The sequence below is a fragment of the Geotrypetes seraphini genome, chromosome 12 (genome assembly GCF_902459505.1).
Source record: "Geotrypetes seraphini chromosome 12, aGeoSer1.1, whole genome shotgun sequence".
NCBI classification, from domain to species: Eukaryota; Metazoa; Chordata; class Amphibia; order Gymnophiona; family Dermophiidae; genus Geotrypetes; species Geotrypetes seraphini.
The window spans coordinates 24,986,956-25,005,687 of record NC_047095.1 but is presented as its reverse complement, the minus strand read 5'-3'; the positions used below and the strand labels follow the sequence as shown (position 1 = coordinate 25,005,687).

At 42.8% G+C, this 18,732-nt stretch overlaps 1 protein-coding gene across 1 annotated transcript in view; it reads right to left on the bottom strand.

The window, feature by feature from the left end:
- Positions 1–1,872: 1,872 nt before the first annotated feature.
- Positions 1,873–18,732, bottom strand: part of HFM1 (helicase for meiosis 1) — a 354,705-nt gene continuing 337,845 nt past the window's right edge. Inside the window, exons 36-37 of the mRNA XM_033916380.1 lie at positions 11,409–11,554; positions 1,873–2,841 (exon numbers count right to left, since the gene is read on the bottom strand). Coding sequence (XP_033772271.1) covers positions 2,781–2,841; positions 11,409–11,554 — 207 coding nt within the window. The 3' untranslated portion in view covers positions 1,873–2,780. The remainder of the gene's footprint in view (positions 2,842–11,408; positions 11,555–18,732) is intronic.

Genomic DNA, 18,732 nt, shown 5'->3' with positions numbered 1-18,732 from the left:
AGGGACACTGAATCATCTGCTCTTCTTTTGTCCCTTGATACTTAAATTTTGGCAATCCTTTTGGGGTCAAATCAATATAATACTGGAAGTTCCATTGGCATTGACATATGATACAGTGCTGTTTGGTATGTTATTGATGGCCAAGAGTCCCATAACTTCACATAACAATAGACTACTTCTCATCATGACGGGAGTTGCCAATCACATCTTTAGATTCAAAACAACTTGGTTCTCTTCCATTTGTAATTTGTATCCCAGTTCAAACTATTTTTTTTCCTCATTTCACATACTCGTTGTATGTATCGTGTTGTAAACCGCTTTGAACTTATGGTATAGTGGTATATAAGAAATAAAATTATTATTATTATTATTTTGAAAAATTGGAAAAATTGGGACAGGTTAAACTATAGTTTTTGGTGGGAATTCTTGTGCCAAACTTATAAATTTGAACGTATGAGTGCAATACAATTGGGACACAATAAGAAATTCAAAACAATTTGGGACTCATTAACAAAATTTTGTAAAGATTGATTATTAGTTTTGCCCGTTGATTATACACATCCAGGAAGGGTGGGGGGGGGAATATATACTTTATTTTTGAATTGTAATTTGTTTATCTTGATCATTTGTATTGCTCTTGATTGTTTTTATTCTGTATGAAAGGGTGGGGGGAGGGATAAGTACTTGTTAAATCAATTGATGGAACTGAGTACTGTCTATTTTGATTACTGTTGGATAATATGTTGCACTTTGTGTTGGTTCTTAAAATGAATAAAGATGAAAAAAAGGGATATTTTACTATAGGGTCCCATTTTATTCAATGAGACCTTGTGCTAAAATAGCACAACTAGTGATAAAATAACTCATCTTAACAGTAGCACACTCTTGGTGCCTAATATTTCATGTTCATCACCAGGAAAGCAAACAGGAAGTGGTGACAGCCCAGAGAGGAACACCCAAAGCATAGAAGTTCCACAAAAATTACTTTTTTCAAATCCAGATATTGGTTATGTTTGACTATATCAAAAATGTGATGATATGACATGATCATGTTTCAGCTGAAAGCCCACTTCAGGAGTCCACAACTGTTTACATACAGCCAATAAGGAGAACTATGTCAACACTGGATATCTCATGAAGGCTTAAAGCACCCTGTGAACTTCTCACTCTGCCTGTAATGTGAACTTTTCTTCAGCCTTTAAAAATTGTTCCTGTTCTATTCGTGTTCATCTTGTGCTCAGCTTTCAGTTCAAAATCATATGCAACAGTATGAGAAAAGTATCCTTTTTGAATCATGCTACCTGTACTTCCATTGCAGTTTAGAATAAAATGGTTTCTCGGTTATTTTTGAACTGTACTGTACATCCAAAACTGACAAACTCTTTGAACTCCCCATTCACTCCACTGATGTAAAGAACTTAATTCTATAAATGGTGTACAAATTTCTGCATGCAAAATTGTTCACTATCCAGAGATGTTTGAGCAATTAAATTGGTTAATGAGCCAATCATTTGGATTTGCATGCACATCAAGCGCTATTCTATAAAGATCCATGTGAAAATCTTATAGTGTGCATAAGGGGCATAGCCAAGGGAGGGGCATTCATTGAAGATGTGCACAATATTACTGAATACCGGGGATCCATACATAAATTATGCTCCAGGATCTACACCAGGTTTCAGTTGCTGTAAATCATGGCACCTAAAGTTTGTCACAGATAGCTCTAAGTGCTATTCTATAAATGGCACCCAACTCAGAGTGCTATTTATAGAATAGCGCTCTGTGCAATTTTTTTCAGCACTGTTTTTTAAACACTATTTATTGAGTCTAGTTCATAGTGTGCCACCAATATGAAATTAGCTGGTCTAGTGAAAAAGTTTCACTAAAGATTTATTTGTGGTTCTTAACTGATGAAAGAATTCCAGTTAATTACAAATTAATCAGACTTTTCTTGAAAGTGCAGAAGTTTAGTTTGATAATTAGGAAAATCAAAACTAAAATGCAGGTATATAAAGTTGAATTCTGCAGCCTATTTTATATTTATTAAAATACAACAAAACTATAACATTTGTAAAACAATGGAAATAGAGAATGACAGAGACAAATTTGGCCCCATCCCCACAAGTTCTGTTCCTGTCCCATTCCTGCAAGGTCTGCCTTAACCGCACAAGCCTCAAACACTTATGATTTTAACATGTTCAAGGCTTGTACAGATGAAGATAGAGATGGCAGGAATGGGACAGGGACAGAGGATGGGGACAGGGAAAATTTACATTAGAAATAAGATATATTATAACTAGAAGAACATTTGCTTGTAAACCTAATTGTATAACATAGTCAATTTTTATAGTTTACCAATGAAATGGAAACTAAATATCAATGTATTTCTTACAAATTAATACATTTTTACTGCATACATTTGATCAGTTACCAATGGAAACAAATATATGCAATAAATGTTACCTTTGTCCATTCATAACATACAAGGATATAGAAGGCAACACTTATGGGTCAATACTAAAAAGAATTTATGCAGACTGCAAGAACATAAATCCACTGAGGCATATTTTCAAAGCACTTAGACACACAGGCCTGGATTTTAGCACAGGCTGGCACGCTGAATGCTCTGCGCTGCTCCTGACACTCATAGGAACTCTGAGTGTTGGAAGCAGCACAGAGCATTCAGCGTGCCAGCCGATGCTAAAAACCGCTTTTATGGTTTTGTAAAAAAAAGGGGGGGGGGGATAAATGATTTATGCTAGTCTACAGACTTTTTCCTTTTAAAATATATCATCAAATATTCCCATAAAGGCCTTGGTTTCATCATCTGCAATATATTCCCTGAAAAATAAAGCACACAACATCAGACCAGTTTGCACGCTCTACTAGTATGACTAAAAACATGAACATCTATTTTTCCTAATCAAAAAACAACAAAAACAGAGATCATTTTGAAATATAATTTGTTGCATGCAAAAGTTGATGAAATGCAATAATGTGAAGTATACATTTGGGCCCTCTTTTACAAAGGTGCGATAAGCGTTTTAGCACATGTTTAGCGCATGCTAAATCAATGCGTGCACTAACCGCTAATGCGTCCATAGGTTAACATGCGCGCGTTAGCGTTTAGTGCGTGTTTAGTGCGTGATAATATTTATCGTACGCTAAAAAGCATAGCACAACTTTGTAAAAGAGGGGGTTGGTATTTTATACATTTGAAAATCAATTGCTAGGTTTAAAAATGGTTTAGACACATTCTCATCTTTGAGTTTAGATAAGAATTCTATTTCATATGAGGAATTAATTTTTTTTAGAAATGAACAAGTTAGAAACTTAGAACTCCTTTTACTAAAATGCACTCAGCAATTAACATGTGCTACTCTTAGCAAATGAGCAAGGTAATCATTACTGGGCTGGCATAATAGCATGCAGTTGTTATGCAACATACTAGTTGCATAACATATTACAGGGCAATAAGTAAGCATAGAATGGGCATGGACTGCACAACAGTACTTTACCTCATACTATCACTTGTAAACTTAATATGGATTCACTTACCACCACTTGAATAGGAGGCAGTAAGTGCATTCACATTAATTACAAATACATTTATGAGCCTGCAGTGGTGTAGTAAGGGAGGCAAGGGGGCAGTCTGCCCTGGATGCCAAATTGGTGGAGGCACTGGCAACTTTCCTCCTCTCTGCCCCCCTCTTCCCATTCCTTCCCTTCACATGCGTGCCCTCTTCCCATCTCCCATACCTCTAGTTCAAGTTGTTCGTGGTGGTCAACAATGTGCTCTTTGCGACCCCGTCAGCTCTCCCACTGCCATCACTTGTGGGTGCCATGTAAGGAAGTGACGTCAGAATGAGAGCCTATGGGGTCACAAGGAGCACAGTTGTTGACCGCCGCGAACAACAACTTCAACTAGAGGTACAAGTGAAGGGAAAGGGGGCCACGCTTGGCAGGTGGGATTGGGAAGGAGTGGGAGGTAGAGACAAGGGAGGGGCGCTTCTCACCCCCACTATGCCACGTGAGTCAGTAAAGTTGCATAAGGATATTTTTATGAATAATTAGCCCAGTATGTTCCAGGTTTCAGGACCATACCCTTCTGAGATGGCTGCAATGGTACTGACTTTCCCTTTTTAAGTCGAAATCAGCGTCCCCTAATGTGTACGGATTTTTTAGTGTGGTGGATTTGTGTGGAACTGCTCAGAGTAGTTATGTGTTTAGGGCTCAGCCCTTGAACCTAGTTGAGTTTATGTCTTGCATGAAGCCTTCCTTGACTTGAGTTTGTGTCGAGTGCATGTAAATGACAACGCTTTCACCCACCTTCTGCCTTTTATTTAATTAAGGAGTGAAGCATCTGCCTGACCTTCAAGCCTTAGGGAAAAGGAGAGAGAAACTCTGCTCAGGAGTAGGATTATTAGAGAAGATACTGTGTTCAAGATTATTCCTATTAGAAAGAATCAATGTGAAGTGGCTATCAGAAAGAGACTGTAGGGTTCATTTTCAAAAATGAAAGACATCCAAAAAGCAGCATAAAGTGACACTTGGATATCTTACTGGACAGTAGTTATTTTCAAAATTGAAAAGTAGTTATTTTCAAAATTGATATTCTAGATGCCTTGCTAGGCTTTTTGTCTACAGTGGGTCCAAAGTTCAAAGGGGGCATGTTGGAGGCATATTATGGGTAGGCTTAGGGTGTGCTTAGCACTTGGACATCTTGTAGTCATAATCAAAGGTTTGCCATGACATACAGGATGCCATTTAGATGTTCAGAGCTAGATCTGTTTTAAAAGCAAACAACATAGAAATATGATGGCAGATAAAGGCCAAATGGCCCATCCAATCTGCCCATCAGCAGTAACCATTATCTCTTACTCTCTCTAAGAGATCCCACATGCCTATTCCAGGATTTCTTGAAATCAGACATAGTCTCTGTCTCCACCACCTCTATTGGGAGACTGTTCCACCCTTTCTATAAAAAAGTATTTCCTTAGGTTACTCCTGAGCCTATCACCTCTTAACTTCATCCTATGCCCTCTCATATTAGAGCTTCCTTTCAAATGCGCATTTACATCAAGTAGGTATTTAAATGTTTCTATCAAATCTCCCCTCTCCCGCCTTTCCTCCAAAGTATACAGATTGAGATCTTTAAATCTGTCCCCATACACCTTATGACAAAGACCACGCACCATTTAGTAGCCTTCCTCTGGACCGACTCCATCCTTTTTATATCTTTTTGAAAGTGCGGCCTCCAGAATTGTACACAATATTCTAAATGAGGTCTCACCAGAATCTTATTTTTTTCTACTGACCATACCTCTCCCTATGCAACCTAGCATCCTAGCTGCATTCTAGCTTTCGCCTTCACCTTTTCAACTTGTTTGTCCACCTTAAGATCATCACATACAATCACACCCAAATCCCACTCTTCTATCAGTTCTTCAACCCCTAAACTGTACCATTCCTTCAGGTTTTTGCAACCCATATGCATGACCTTGCATTTCTTAGCATTAAATTTTAGATGCCAAATTTCAGACCATTTTTCAAGCTTCGCCAGGTCTTTCTTCATGTTATTCACACCATCCTGGGTGTCAACTCTATTGAAGATTTTGGAGTCATCCGCAAAGAGTCAAGTCTTTTCCGACAGTCCTTCAGCAATATCGTATATAAAAATGTTAAAAAGAATAGGCCCAGGAATAGAACCTTGTGGCACATCACTGGTAACATCCCTTTCCTCAGAGTGATCTCCATTGATCACTACCCTCTGTCACCTTCCATTCAACCAGTTCTTGACCCAGCCCATCCCGAGGGCACTCAAGTTATTTATTAGACATCTGTGTGGAACACCGTCAAAATCTAAATACACCACATCTAGCACACTTCCTCTATCTAATTCTCTAGTCACCCAGTCAAAAAATTGATCAGATTTGACTGATAAGACCTACCTCTAGTGAATCCATGTTGCCTCCAGTCCTGTAATCCACAGGATTCAAGAAACTTTACCATTCTCTGTTTTAAAAGCGTTTCCATTAATTTGCTTACCTTAGAAATCAGACTTACCAACCTGTAATTCCCTATTTCTTCCTCACTTCCACTTTTGTGGAGAGGGGCCACATCCACTCTTCTCCAGTCCTTCGGTACCACTCCCAATTCTAGAGACTCATTGAAAAGGTAAGTCAGTGGAGCCTGTTCCTTCAGCATCCTCGGATGTACACCATCCAGCCCCATTGCTGAACAGATGTCCATTGGAGGGATGAAGGCATGACCCCCATCACTCCCACAGTAGTCACTGACCCCCTCCTACTTCCCAAAGTTCTGAATGAAACAGCACATACCTGTCTTTATAACAGCAGCATGTGGTATGGGAAATCCTATTAGAGCAGCAAGTAGGTATCTGGAGTGGTATTTTCTGACCACAAATGACCAGGCAGGAGAGGGCAGCTGGAAAGCCAGCAAGTGAAGGAAAGCAGATCCTGATTGGTAAGGCCCGACTTTAGTACAGTAAGAGGCGGTTGGAGCATACAGTGAGTGATTTCCTTCACTCGCTGCTCTCCGGCTGCCCTCTCCTGCCTGGTCATTTGTGGTTGGAAAATACCGCGAATGACCAGGATCGCGAATGACCAGGATCGCGAACCGCCAACTGCGAATTCACAGGGGAACACTGTAATAACCTCCAAAGAAGGCTCCAAAAAGGTAGTAAGTCCCAGTAGTTGTTCTGTTTCAGCTGTAGGCTCCAGATTAGCCGAAGTACTCCAGGTCTGGAGATACTGTACGTGGGTAAAAGGCGGTAGTGCCTCCGATGGCATCTTTAAACTCTCCACTAGATATTTCTTAAACATGTTTACAGCTGAAATCAGTGGAGATTTAGGAAAATTCAAAAATCATAAAATAAGATGCCTTGATTGATTTTCAAGGTATTCCAATCTTCTTGCAATATAATTTCTTTCTTTAATCATCAAGGCTTCACTAGATTCCACTGCCTGGACTCTGAATTTTAATGAGAAATATTTTTCAAATCCAGTGTATTTTATTTTACTTCTTTAATTAGTGAGGATTTTATGCCATTAATGGCTTCCCATAGTAATTTTTAATGTCACAACGGCAGGTCTTATCATTTCTTGTTCCTCTAAATCAAAATTTCCCTGGGTCCTAGTTTTCAAAATATTACTCACTCTTTCCTGACCCAGGGTTATGGAAGCAGCTTGTATCTGAAGATCTTTTGGAGAAAACTCCAAACTCCAAGAGATCTGCCCCCCTTGCTCAGAATCCCCTGCTAAGCGCTGGACCTCTGGCAAACTTTTACCCGGAGGAGGAGGTGCTTTTCGTTCTACATGGCTCGCCCCATTCAAACTGCTACCCGGAGCTCAGAAAGAATCGAGGGTCATCTGTCTCATTCCCAGATTGGAAGGTGCCACTGGAGGAGGCTCACGCACGTTTTCTCTCCTCTTCCCCATTGTTCACTGACAGGGAACTAAGATATGTCAGAAAACTACTTGAAATCACCGAGCCCGAGTTGTGTGGCCTTTCAATATGGCTTTTCAGTGTGTTTCTCTACCTTCCAGCGCATACTACCACCATGACACCATCTTGGATTTCCCCTGGACTGCCGAATTTTACTTTATATCTTCAATGGTGTCAAATCGTTTTCCTTTCAGCGTAGATTTAAGTGTAGGAAACAAGAAGTCAGCAGGGGCCAAGTCAGAAAAGTAAGGTGACTGGAGAAGAACTGTCATTGCGTTTTTTGCATAAAATTCACAAATTTTGATGGTGGCATGAGTGGGCACATTGTCGTGATGCAGGAACCACAACTGCTCCCTCCATAGTTCAGTCCACTTCTTCCTGATTCTCTCACGGAGCTGTTTCAACAATAGTAATTTTGGTTGACAGTTTGTTCTTGTGGCAGAAATTCATAATGAATACACTGCGACTGTAAAAAAAACTGTTAACATCACTTTGATGTTCGACCAAACTTGCCGAGCTTTTTTCGGTCTTCGAGATGTTTTGGATCTCCATTGAGACGATTGAGTTTTGGTTTCATGTAATAACCGTAGACCCATGTCTCATCACCAGTTATCACTTTATCAAGAAATGTTTCATCTTCATTTCAATAGGATGTCTAAGTTAGTCTTATGACTATCTCAAGCAGTAATTGTTTTGCACTTATCTTCAATAAAAAAAAGTTTGAACATTCCATATCTGTCTTTGAGTGATAATTTGAATGGATCTCTAGGGGCCAGATTCTCAAAACTTATGGTGCCTTTAACAATGGTTGTAAAACCGGTTCCAGCCTGTTTAGCATACCAGCATTTTACTGTCCAGTTATTAGAACGGCTCACCGTGGTCTTGTCTGAGCTTCCTAGCAGCCTCCGGCTCTAGCATGCAAATGTCATACAATAAGGTCATTACTATTAAAATGGTAGTAAAATGGGCTTATTAAAATTTAAACAAGCACTCCGGGTGATTGTCTATCATCGATTGGTGATTCTCCAAATGAGGTGCTGGCTTTTAATGATCATAAATTACCGGCTGGTCCAGGAATGCTGGTACTGTGAAAAATCATCTCAGGCGTGACAGAGTTGGTGTGAGTGCTTCTGTGTCAATGCAAAAAAACCCAAAACCACCCCAAAATAGGAAGTTACATCAGAGCTTGATGTCACCTCCTGTTTCTGGGTCAGACACAGCCAGCTACAGCACACAGATGCTGACCTGATACTACAGTCACTTTCAGAATGGAGAAGCAGTGGCATGTCACACAGAATCAGGCAATCGCATTAATCGCGATTAAATTTTTTTCACGTGGGTTAAATATTTAGCACATTAATTATATTAACACACTAAATATGCAACCTTAATAAAAAGACATGGCTACTTTACAAGTGAGTGGGAATTAGGAGTTAAAAGCAGCCTCGAAAAAGTGGGCCTTTAGTCTAGATTTGACTACAGCCAGAGACAGAGCTTGACGTACTGACTCAAGCAATTTGTTCCAGGCATACTGAACAATAAGATAGAAGGGACAGATAAGGCAGTAGAGAAGAAGGTACAGATAAGAGAGACTTAATAGATGAACGGAGTTCCTGGGGAAGAATATAAGGAGAGATAAGAGAGGAGAGATACTGAGGAGCAGCAGAGTAAATGCACTTGTAAGTCAATAAGAGGAGTTTGAACTTTATGTGGAAATGGATAAGGAGGCAATGAAGTGACTTCAGGAGAGTGATACAGGCAGAATATAAGTCATGCAGCAGAATTTTGAACAGATTGAAGGGGAGAGAGATGGTTTAGTGCAGGGGTGGGCAACTTCGGTCCTCGAGGTCTGGAATCTAGTCGGGTTTTCAGGATTTCCCTAATGAATATGCATTGAAAGCAATGCATGCAAATAAATCTCATGCATATTCACTGGGGAAATCCTTAAAACCCGACTGAATTCCGGCCCTCGAGGACCGGAGTTACCCACCCCTGGTTTAGTGGAAGACCTGTGAGAAGCAAGTTGCAATAAACTGGGCAACAGGAAGGGTTTTGGTAGTGTGCTGAGAAAGGAAAAGTCAGATTTTAGTGATCTTATAAAGCAATAAATGACAGGCTTTAGCAGTCTATTGGATTAAGGACATAAGAACATAAGCAGTGCCTCCGCCGGGTCAGACCACAGATCCATCCCGCCCAGCAGTCCGCTCCCGCGGCGGCCCAAACAGGTCACGACCTGTCTGTATCACCAGAAGGGGCTCCCTTGCCACCTTGGTTTCTCATTTAAGTCCTGTCTTCCTATCGAAGTCCTAACCCTCCGGTCTTGCACATGCACGACCTGGTTTGGTTTCTATACTCATTACCTGGTTAGCTTTCTATACTTGTGTTACATCCCAGCTCCTCCTTCAGTATCCCATGATCCCTTTATCCTTCAGGAATCCGTCCAATCCCTGTTTGAATCCCTGTACCGTACTCTGCCTGATCACTTCCTCCGGTAGCGCATTCCAAGTGTCCACGACCCTTTGGGTGAAAAAAAAACTTCCTTGCGTTTGTTTTGAACCTATCTCCCTTCAGTTTCTCCGAATGCCCCCTCGTATTTGCTGTCCCCTTCAGTCTGAAGAATCTGTCCCTATCTACCCTCTCTATGCCCCTCATGATCTTGAAGGTCTCTATCATATCTCCCCTGAGCCTCCTTTTTTCCAGAGAGAAGAGCCCCAGCCTATCCAACTTCTCGTCGTATGGGCAGTGTTCCAGCCCTTTTACCATTTTCGTTGCTCTCCTTTGGACTCTCTCAAGTACCGCCATGTCCTTCTTGAGGTGCGGCGACCAATACTGAACGCAGTATTCCAGATGTGGACGCACCATCGCTCGATACAATGGCATGATGACTTCCCGTGTTCTGGTTGTCATCATGCCATTGTATCGAGCGATGGTGCGTCCACATCTGGAATACTGCGTTCAGTATTGGTCGCCGCACCTCAAGAAGGACATGGCGGTACTTGAGAGAGTCCAAAGGAGAGCAACGAAAATGGTTTATGCAGAGAAAGAGAGAGAGGAGTCAAACCCCCTCTTCTACATAGCCATGCTAGCGGCTACCACGTGGCAACAGTCCCAAAGCCCTTTAAATCTCTATGGGCTGTGGGGCCGTTACCATGCTGCTTTGTAGAAGAGAGGGAAAGTGTAAAATGCTGGGCACATCCATGTCCTGCCCATGCACCTCCCCCTGCATACTTCTTGTATTTACACACTAGTCCCCAAATTCTATAAAATGCTTTAAAAATTGTGCATGCAAATTTGGATACACCCCAATTTGTGTGCGCAATTTAATTAATCAACCCATTAGTGACAATAACTGGGATCTTAAAAAGCAATTAACAGTGCCAATTGGATTTAATTAATATGTATGGAAATGGGAGGGTCAGCAGAAGATCAGGGGCGTTCTTCCAAGTTACATGTATAATTACAGAATAAGGGGGGATTTAGGCAGGAAAATTTGTCCCATGTTTCATTGGTGTAAATGGCTGTGTCTAAAGTTAGGCATGGTTCCCAACGCTAAGCTTTAATCTATATATTGTGCGTAACTTTGAGCACTATTAATAGAATAGCCCTAAGTGTTTTTTTCAGCACTGAATTATGTAGGCGCCATATATAGAATCTAGTCCTAAGAGAGTTGTGCATTAATGTTAATGAATACTGCTTGACACCCAGCTGACACTTACATACATAACTATAACAGTCACATGTGTAAGCACTGGAATTCTATAACTTATACATACACTCAGCACATAAATGTAGGGCCACAAGTTATATGGCCTTACAAACAGAATTGCCATATTATATTGTGCTCTTCATAACATTCTGAATTTTAAATTTTAATTTTTGCTATATTAACAATTAAAACTACCATCAAGATAAAATTATCAACATTCAGTATATATTCTCACCTGGTATTTATGCTCTTTTTATTTGTGTAATTCCAACTAAAAAGATCACACTCTCCAGTGACTTCAGAAGGTTTCAGTGAATTTTCTATGGTGCTTGCAGTACACATTGTATTTTCTGATGGTTGAAAAGGAACTAGATAGTAGTTCTGAAAAAAATAAAAAATTGAAATGTCAAGTTAAGAAAACAAAAAAGCAATGTTACTTACCATAACAGTTGTTATCCAGGGACAGCAGGCAGCTATTCTCACTAATGGGTGACGTGATCCAACGGAGCCCCGAAGCGGACGCTTCTTTGAAGAAAACTCGAAGTTTCGAGTTGCCCGCACCGCGCATGCGCGAGTGCCTTACCGCCCAATACACTGGGCGTGTCTCCTCAGTTCAGCTAGCTAGCAGAGAAGCCAACCCAGGGGAGGTGGGTGGGACGTGAGAATAGCTGCCTGCTGTCCCTGAATAACAACTGTTACGGTAAGTAACATTGCTTTATCCCAGGACAAGCAGGCAGGTATTCTCACTAATGGGTGACCTCCAAGCTAACCAGAATGGGATGGTGGGAGAGTTGGGAACTTAGGAGAATAAATTTTGTAGTACAGTTTGGCCAAACTGTCCATCCCGTCTGGAGAAAGTATCCAGACAATAGTGTGAAGTGAAGGTGTGAACCGAGGACCAAGTGGCAGCTTTACAAATCTCCTCAATCGGTGTTGATCTGAGGAAGGCTACAGAAGCTGCCATCGCTCTGACCTTGTGGGCTGTGATTTTTCTGTCAAGGGGCAATCCAGCCTGGGCATAGCAGAATGAGATGCAAGCCGCCATCCAGTTGGAGATGGTGCGGTTGGAGATGGGGCGTCCCAATTTGTTCGGATCGAAGGAGATGAAAAGTTGAGGAGCAGTTCTGTGAGGTTTGGTGCATTCTAGGTAGAAAGCCAAAGCACACTTAAAGTCCAGAGTATGAAGAGCAGATTCTCCAGAGTGAGAGTGTGGCTTCGGAAAGAACACCGGGAGGACGATGGATTGGTTGAGATGAAATTCGGAGACAACTTTAGGAAGGAATTTCGGGTGTGTGCAGAGAACCACCTTGTCATGATGGAATACTGTAAAAGGTGGGTCTGCAACCAAGGCTTGTAGCTCACTGACTCTTCAGGCAGAAGTGAGGCCAATGAGAAACACCACTTTCCAAGTGAGATACTTCAGGTGAGCCTTGTGGAGAGGTTCAAATGGAGGCTTCATAAGTTGTGAAAGAACAACATTGAGGTCCCAAACCACTGGAGGCGGTTTGAGGGGAGGGTTGACATGGAACAGCCCATTCATGAATCTGGAAACCACCGGATGAGCAGATAGAGGTTTCCCTTGGAGAGGCTGATGGAAAGCAGCAATTGCACTGAGATGGACTCATATCGAGGAAGACTTGAGGCCAGACTGAGACAGGTGCAAAAGATAGTCCAGAACTGAAGACAAGGCTGGCAAGGATGGATCCGCATCTGAAATGGGACCACCTGCGGGGCCTCGCGTTCCCTCGGTGCAGTGTGTGAGTGCTTGGACTTCGAGGCCTTGGGCACTTTTAACACTACTGAGGGAATGGGCTGCTGGGCTACCTGACCTGAGGAGGTTGAGGAAGGCATCGCAGAAGACGCTGGAGTCTGAGCCGGGACAAACGAGGCGGGCTTGATGAGACTCGGCGCCGCAGAGGTGGAAGACTGTGGGGCTGCGGATGATGTCGAAGGTGTGGGTCCCTTTGTGGTTGACGGTTCCGTCGAGGACTCCATGAAGAGCAATTCCCACAGGATGCAACGGCGCTTGAAAGCATGTGCGGTTAGAGTGGAGCAAGGCTGGCACGATTTCGGGATGTGTTCAGGCCCGAGACACCGAACACAGCGTCGATGAGAGTCCGTTAGCGAAATTGCGCGCTGGCACTTGTCACACTTTTTAAAACTGGTAATAGGCCAGGACATAGGCCGAAAGAGGTCCGCCGCAAAATCGAAGCCGCGAGGCTGCGGCCACGTGGCCTGCCTGGTCGGACAGAACGACGAAAAAAAATTTTTTTTTAAAACAATAAAACACGATGAAAATCAGCGATTAAGATCAATTAAAACTAAAACCGCGGACTTAGAAGGCACAAGTGAGGAAAACTTCGCGCAGAGAGTCGAAGAAGGACTTCTCAGCTCCGTGGAAAAGTAAGAACTGAGGAGACACGCCCGGTGTATCGGGTGGGAAGGCACTCATGCATGCGCGGTGCAGGCAACTTGAAACTTCGAGTTTTCTTCAAAGAAGCGTCCGCATCGGGGCTCCGTTGGATCACGTCACCCATTAGTGAGAATACCTGCCTGCTTGTCCTGGGATAAGATATGTTACACTGGAGGAATATAGGGATTCCATTTTTTGAGAAAGACATGGGGGAAGCCACTGCTTGCCCTAGATCAGTAGCATGGAATGTTGCTACTCTTTAGTTTTTGGCCAGGTATTAGTGACCTGGATTGACCACCATGGGGACAGGCTACTGGGCATGATGGACCATCAGTCTGACCCAGTAAGGCTATTCTTAAGTTCTTAGTATAGGACAATCAAGCCATTGTATCATCACTGATGAGGGTGGCTCTAAGGTACTATGGAATGAGGTATTATGACATCACAATCTCAGCTCTGGAAAGTTGCTCTCATTGGGGTTCCGGAATCTTGCTATTCTTTAGGATTCTGAATGAAATGTTGCTACTCTTTGGGTTTTGGCCAGGTACTAGTGACCTGGATTGGCCACTGTGAGAACGGGCTACTGGGCTTGATGGACCATTGGTCTGACCCAGTAAGACTATTCTTATGTTCTTATGATTACAGTCCTGATTATAGAATACCGTATCTCAGAATATGTGACAGAATCAATCATTGCTTACTTTTAGATGCCAATTTAAAACTTTTTTTCAGCAGGCTTTTGAAGGATAATGATGAGGGATTGCAGAAAACCAAAGGCAAATAGGGCTGGAGGTGTGGTAGATCTTGTTTCTCCATCGATGAAATGGTTTCTTCAGGGATTCGAATTTCAAAATTACCTTCATCTGAGTACAACTAAGCATCTAAGCTCCAGTTTTAGCGTGCACAACGGCACAAGACAGCGCAGTGCAGAAATAGAGGGCAGCGGAACTACTTCCGGGAAACCTCTTCTGGGTAAAAATGGTCCAAAAGTAACAAACTTTATGTAAAAGGACAACAAACAAACAAAAAAATTTAAAAATGGCAGAATTCAAAAAAGTCAGAGTTCAAAAAAAGGCACACCATTCAATCTTCTGATTCAAACTCGTTGAAAATAAATCCACTGGAAGTAGTTCCGCTGCCCTCTATTCCTGCACTGCACTGTCTTGTGCCATTGTGCATGCTAAAACCGGAGCTTAGATGCAGGGGCTGTGGAAGTTGAGAATTAGGCAGGGAGGCTGGGGAAGCTGAGAATCGGGCTGGAAAGCTGAGAATTGGGCAGAGGGGCTGGGCAGGCTAAGAATCGTGCAGGGGGCTGGGGAAGCAGAGAATCGGGCAGGAGGGCTGGGGAAGCTTTGGGGATGATTTGCTTTAGGGAGTTGAAGCTGCAAAATGGGCGGAGGTCTGGGGAAGCTGAGAATCGAGTAGGGGGGCTGGGCAAGCTGAGAATCGGGCAAGGGGCTGGGGAAGCTGAGAATCGGGCTGGGGAAGCTGAGAATTGGATTGGGGGCTGGGCAAGCTGAGAATCAGGCAGGGAGGCTGGGGAAGCTGAGAATCGGACAGGGGGGCTGGGGAAGCTTTAGGGATGATTTGCTTTAGGGACTTGAAGCTGCAAATTGGGCAGGGGGCTGTGGAAGTTGAGAATCAGGCAAGGAAGCTGAGAATCGGGCTGGGAAGCTGAGAATCGGGCAGGGGGGCTGGGCAAGCTGAGAATCAGGCAGGGAGGCTGGGGAACCTGAGAATCGGGCTGGGAAGCTGAGAATTGGGCAGGGGGCTGGGGAAGCTGAGAATCGGGCAGGGGGGCTGGGGAAGCTTTGGGGATGATTTGCTTTAGGGATTTGAATCGGGCTGGGGAAGCTGAGAATAGTGCTGCCCGATTCACAATTCGAATCGATTCACTGATTCATTTTGGGTGAATCGATTCGAATCGATTTACCACGACAAAAAAATCAGCCTCCCAATTCATTGACTGACCCTCCCCCTCGCCTCTAAAGCAGGAGCAGCAGCACTGCCTCTTGCTGGCCTGCCGCTCCTGCTTTACAGGGCAAGTGGGGAGCGTCAGTCAGAATGTGGCTTCCCCGCTGGTGTCCGGCTTCCTGGCATCAATTTACCTAATTTCAGCAGCCAGCCCTGCATAAGATTGCTGGCTCTAGTGATCTTTGCAAGCTGCCATACGTCGTCCGAGTTGTCTTCTCTTTGCTGCAGTCCCGCCCCTCCTCTGATGTCAGAGGAGGGGTGGGACCGTGGCAGAGAGAAAACAACTCGGATGACGTATGGCAGCTTGCAAAGATCGCTAGAGCCAGCAATCTTATGCAGGGCAGGCTGCTGAAATTAGGTAAATTGAATACGCAGGCCTTCGTGGGGGGAGGAATGTAGTCCTTCGTGAGGGGGTGCAGCCTTCCAGGGGGGTACAGGTCTTCAGAAGGGACAGGCTGGCCTTCAGGGGTGGGGTGCAGGCCTTCAGGGGGGTGCAGACGTTCAGGGGAGGGGGCCCTGGTGTAGAAGTGCACGGAGCGAGGGAGGGAGGGAAGGGGGGGTTAAAGAGACATGCATATGCCGGACTTTGTGGGGAAGAAATAAGGGGTTTAAAAACAGAGGAGAGGGAGAGAGATGGTGGACAATGGGATTTAGGGATGAAAGTTACAGAAAGGGAGAGATGGTGGACCCTGGGGTGGTGGGGAAGGAGGGAGAGATGCTACATGAAAGGGTAGTTGAGAAAAGGTGGATCTGTAGATGGAGATGAAAAAAAGGAAAGATGCCAGACCTCCAGGGGAGGGAAGGAAAACGGAAGGGGAGGATAGAGATGGCAGATGGATGGTTAGCATGGAGAAAGAAGAAAGAAGGAGACCCTGGCAAGCAAGCTATCAGAAGACAACCAGAGCCTAGGACCAACAAGATTTGAACAATGACCAGACAACATAAGGTAGAAAAATAATTTTATTTTCTGTTTTGTGATTACAATATGTCAGATTTGAAACATGTATCCTGCCAGAGCTTTTGTTAGACCACAAACGTGAGCTAGGATTTAACAGAAAGAGGAAAAGGTTTGTTTGTTTATTTTGTTTACACCACAGCGCCAGTGTGGTTAGGAGAAGGCAAAGGGGATGAAGAGGCTATAAAATAAACCCACCAGGATGTTTTGAAAAAACAAACAAACACTCAATTGTGCAGGAGAATCAAATCGAATCGAATCAAATCAAATCAGATTGAAAAATCGATTCAGTAGGCTGAATTGAATCAAATCAAATTTTTTTTTTCCTGCATCGAGCAGCACTACTGTGCACTGTAGTGGGTCCTGAATTTCTTTGAGATCCTGACATTCTGTTGAGGTGTGAGTATTTTTGCCAATGATAAAAACAACATGAGCTTTAAAATCATCAGTGATTGCTATGTGCTATAATTCTTGAGGCTTTTTCTCCACCATTTTGTTTGAAAGTCAGATCTCAGAAATTGAGCCCACTGCTGGTGGGTGATATTTTTGCTAATTATTTATTTTTACTATCACTTCAATTTAGAGATATTTAAATACCTATATGGCATAAATACGCATTAGGTGAGTCTCTTTCATTTAAAAGGAAACTCCAGAGTGAGGGCATGAGATGATGTTAAGAGGTGATAGGCTCAGTGGTAATCTAAGGAAATACTTTTTACAGAAAGGGTGATAGATGCATGGAATAGTCTCCAGGTAAAGATGGTGGAGACAAAGACTGTGTCTGAATTCGAGAAAGCATTAGACAGACATGTGGGATCTCTTAGGGAGACGAGGAGACAGTGGATGCTGCAAATTGAAAGGGCCATTTAGCCTTTATCTAACGTCATGTTTCTATGTTGCCAGACAATGACTTTTTTGTTGAGGAGTCTACAAGTATTGTGTATGTTTGTTATAAGCTACCTTTCTCGCCTCCCCTTTTACAGAGCCGAGCAGCCAAGTGCCACCCGGTAAATGCTCTGATGCCAATTCATTTCTTATGGCCATTGGAGCATTTACCGCTCTGGCCCACAATGCGGGCTTTAGTAGAAGAGGGGGTTTGTAGATAGTGTGGGATAAAATAATTTATAAATAAAGTATAAGAACATTATGAAGGAATCTATTTTGCATGCTTTTATTTTTAAACAAGAGGTTTTTTTTTTTTTTTTTAACTTAATGATTTCCTCCTTCTTGGTGTCACAAATTTTCTATTTGATAATTGCCCCAACATACCTAGCCCTGTAACATTCAAAGCCTCTCCTGCATTCAAAATCACATCTTCTGTCTCTGGAGTCACTCCCATGCCTTTCTTTGTTGGAATATAATAAATTCAATTCACATGCAGAATATGTTCAAGGGGAAATCTCAGAATCTCTGTATTTCTTGAAAATTTACATGGGAGTTATCACCAAAGAGTTTGGAAAGTTCAGAAAATTTAGTCTACGATTATAATTCTCTATCTGCTCAATCTTCCAAATTAACACTATTTTTTTCTTTAATAATGCCAGATATTAGATCTTAAAGAGTTTTAATATTATCTTTAACAGAATTCAATTCAGAAGCAAATCCATCCTTGGTACTGTCTATTTTTCCCCCCAGACTATCTACAGTACTCACAAAAGCAGCAGTTTCCTAGGAAAACTTACAGCCTGTTTAACAAAGCCCCGTTAGCGGCTACCGCGCGGCAACAGCCTCAAACCCCTTTAAATCTCTAAGGGCTTCGGGGCCGTTACCTCGGCTTTGTAAAACAAGCCCTTAGAGATTGTAGAATTCAGGTTTTAGAAATCTTCCCATATGCTAAGGTCACCACCACCACAGGTTTCACCAATTGAGAAAAAATCTCAAGGTTACTCCAGGATCTTCCTGAATTCCTGCAATCCTCACGACAACAATCCCTCGAAACAGTGTTTCCTCTACAAGTTCTCTCGTGCAACCTTCCCCCAGCTGAGTCACAGGGGTATTAGGGTGCAGTGGTGGAACAGTAACCAGAGGAGATTAGTGACATCCAAATCCAAATCTTCGGGGTCTCTTCCACCCAAAGACACAGTGTAAAACTCTCTGGTTATTCCAGCAGGACCTTTGGCGGCAGCGAATTTCAAAATTGACTGCTGTGAAGGTGAAGAAGTCTTTATTGAACATAAGAACATAAGAAGTTGCCTTCACTGGGTCAGACCAGCGATC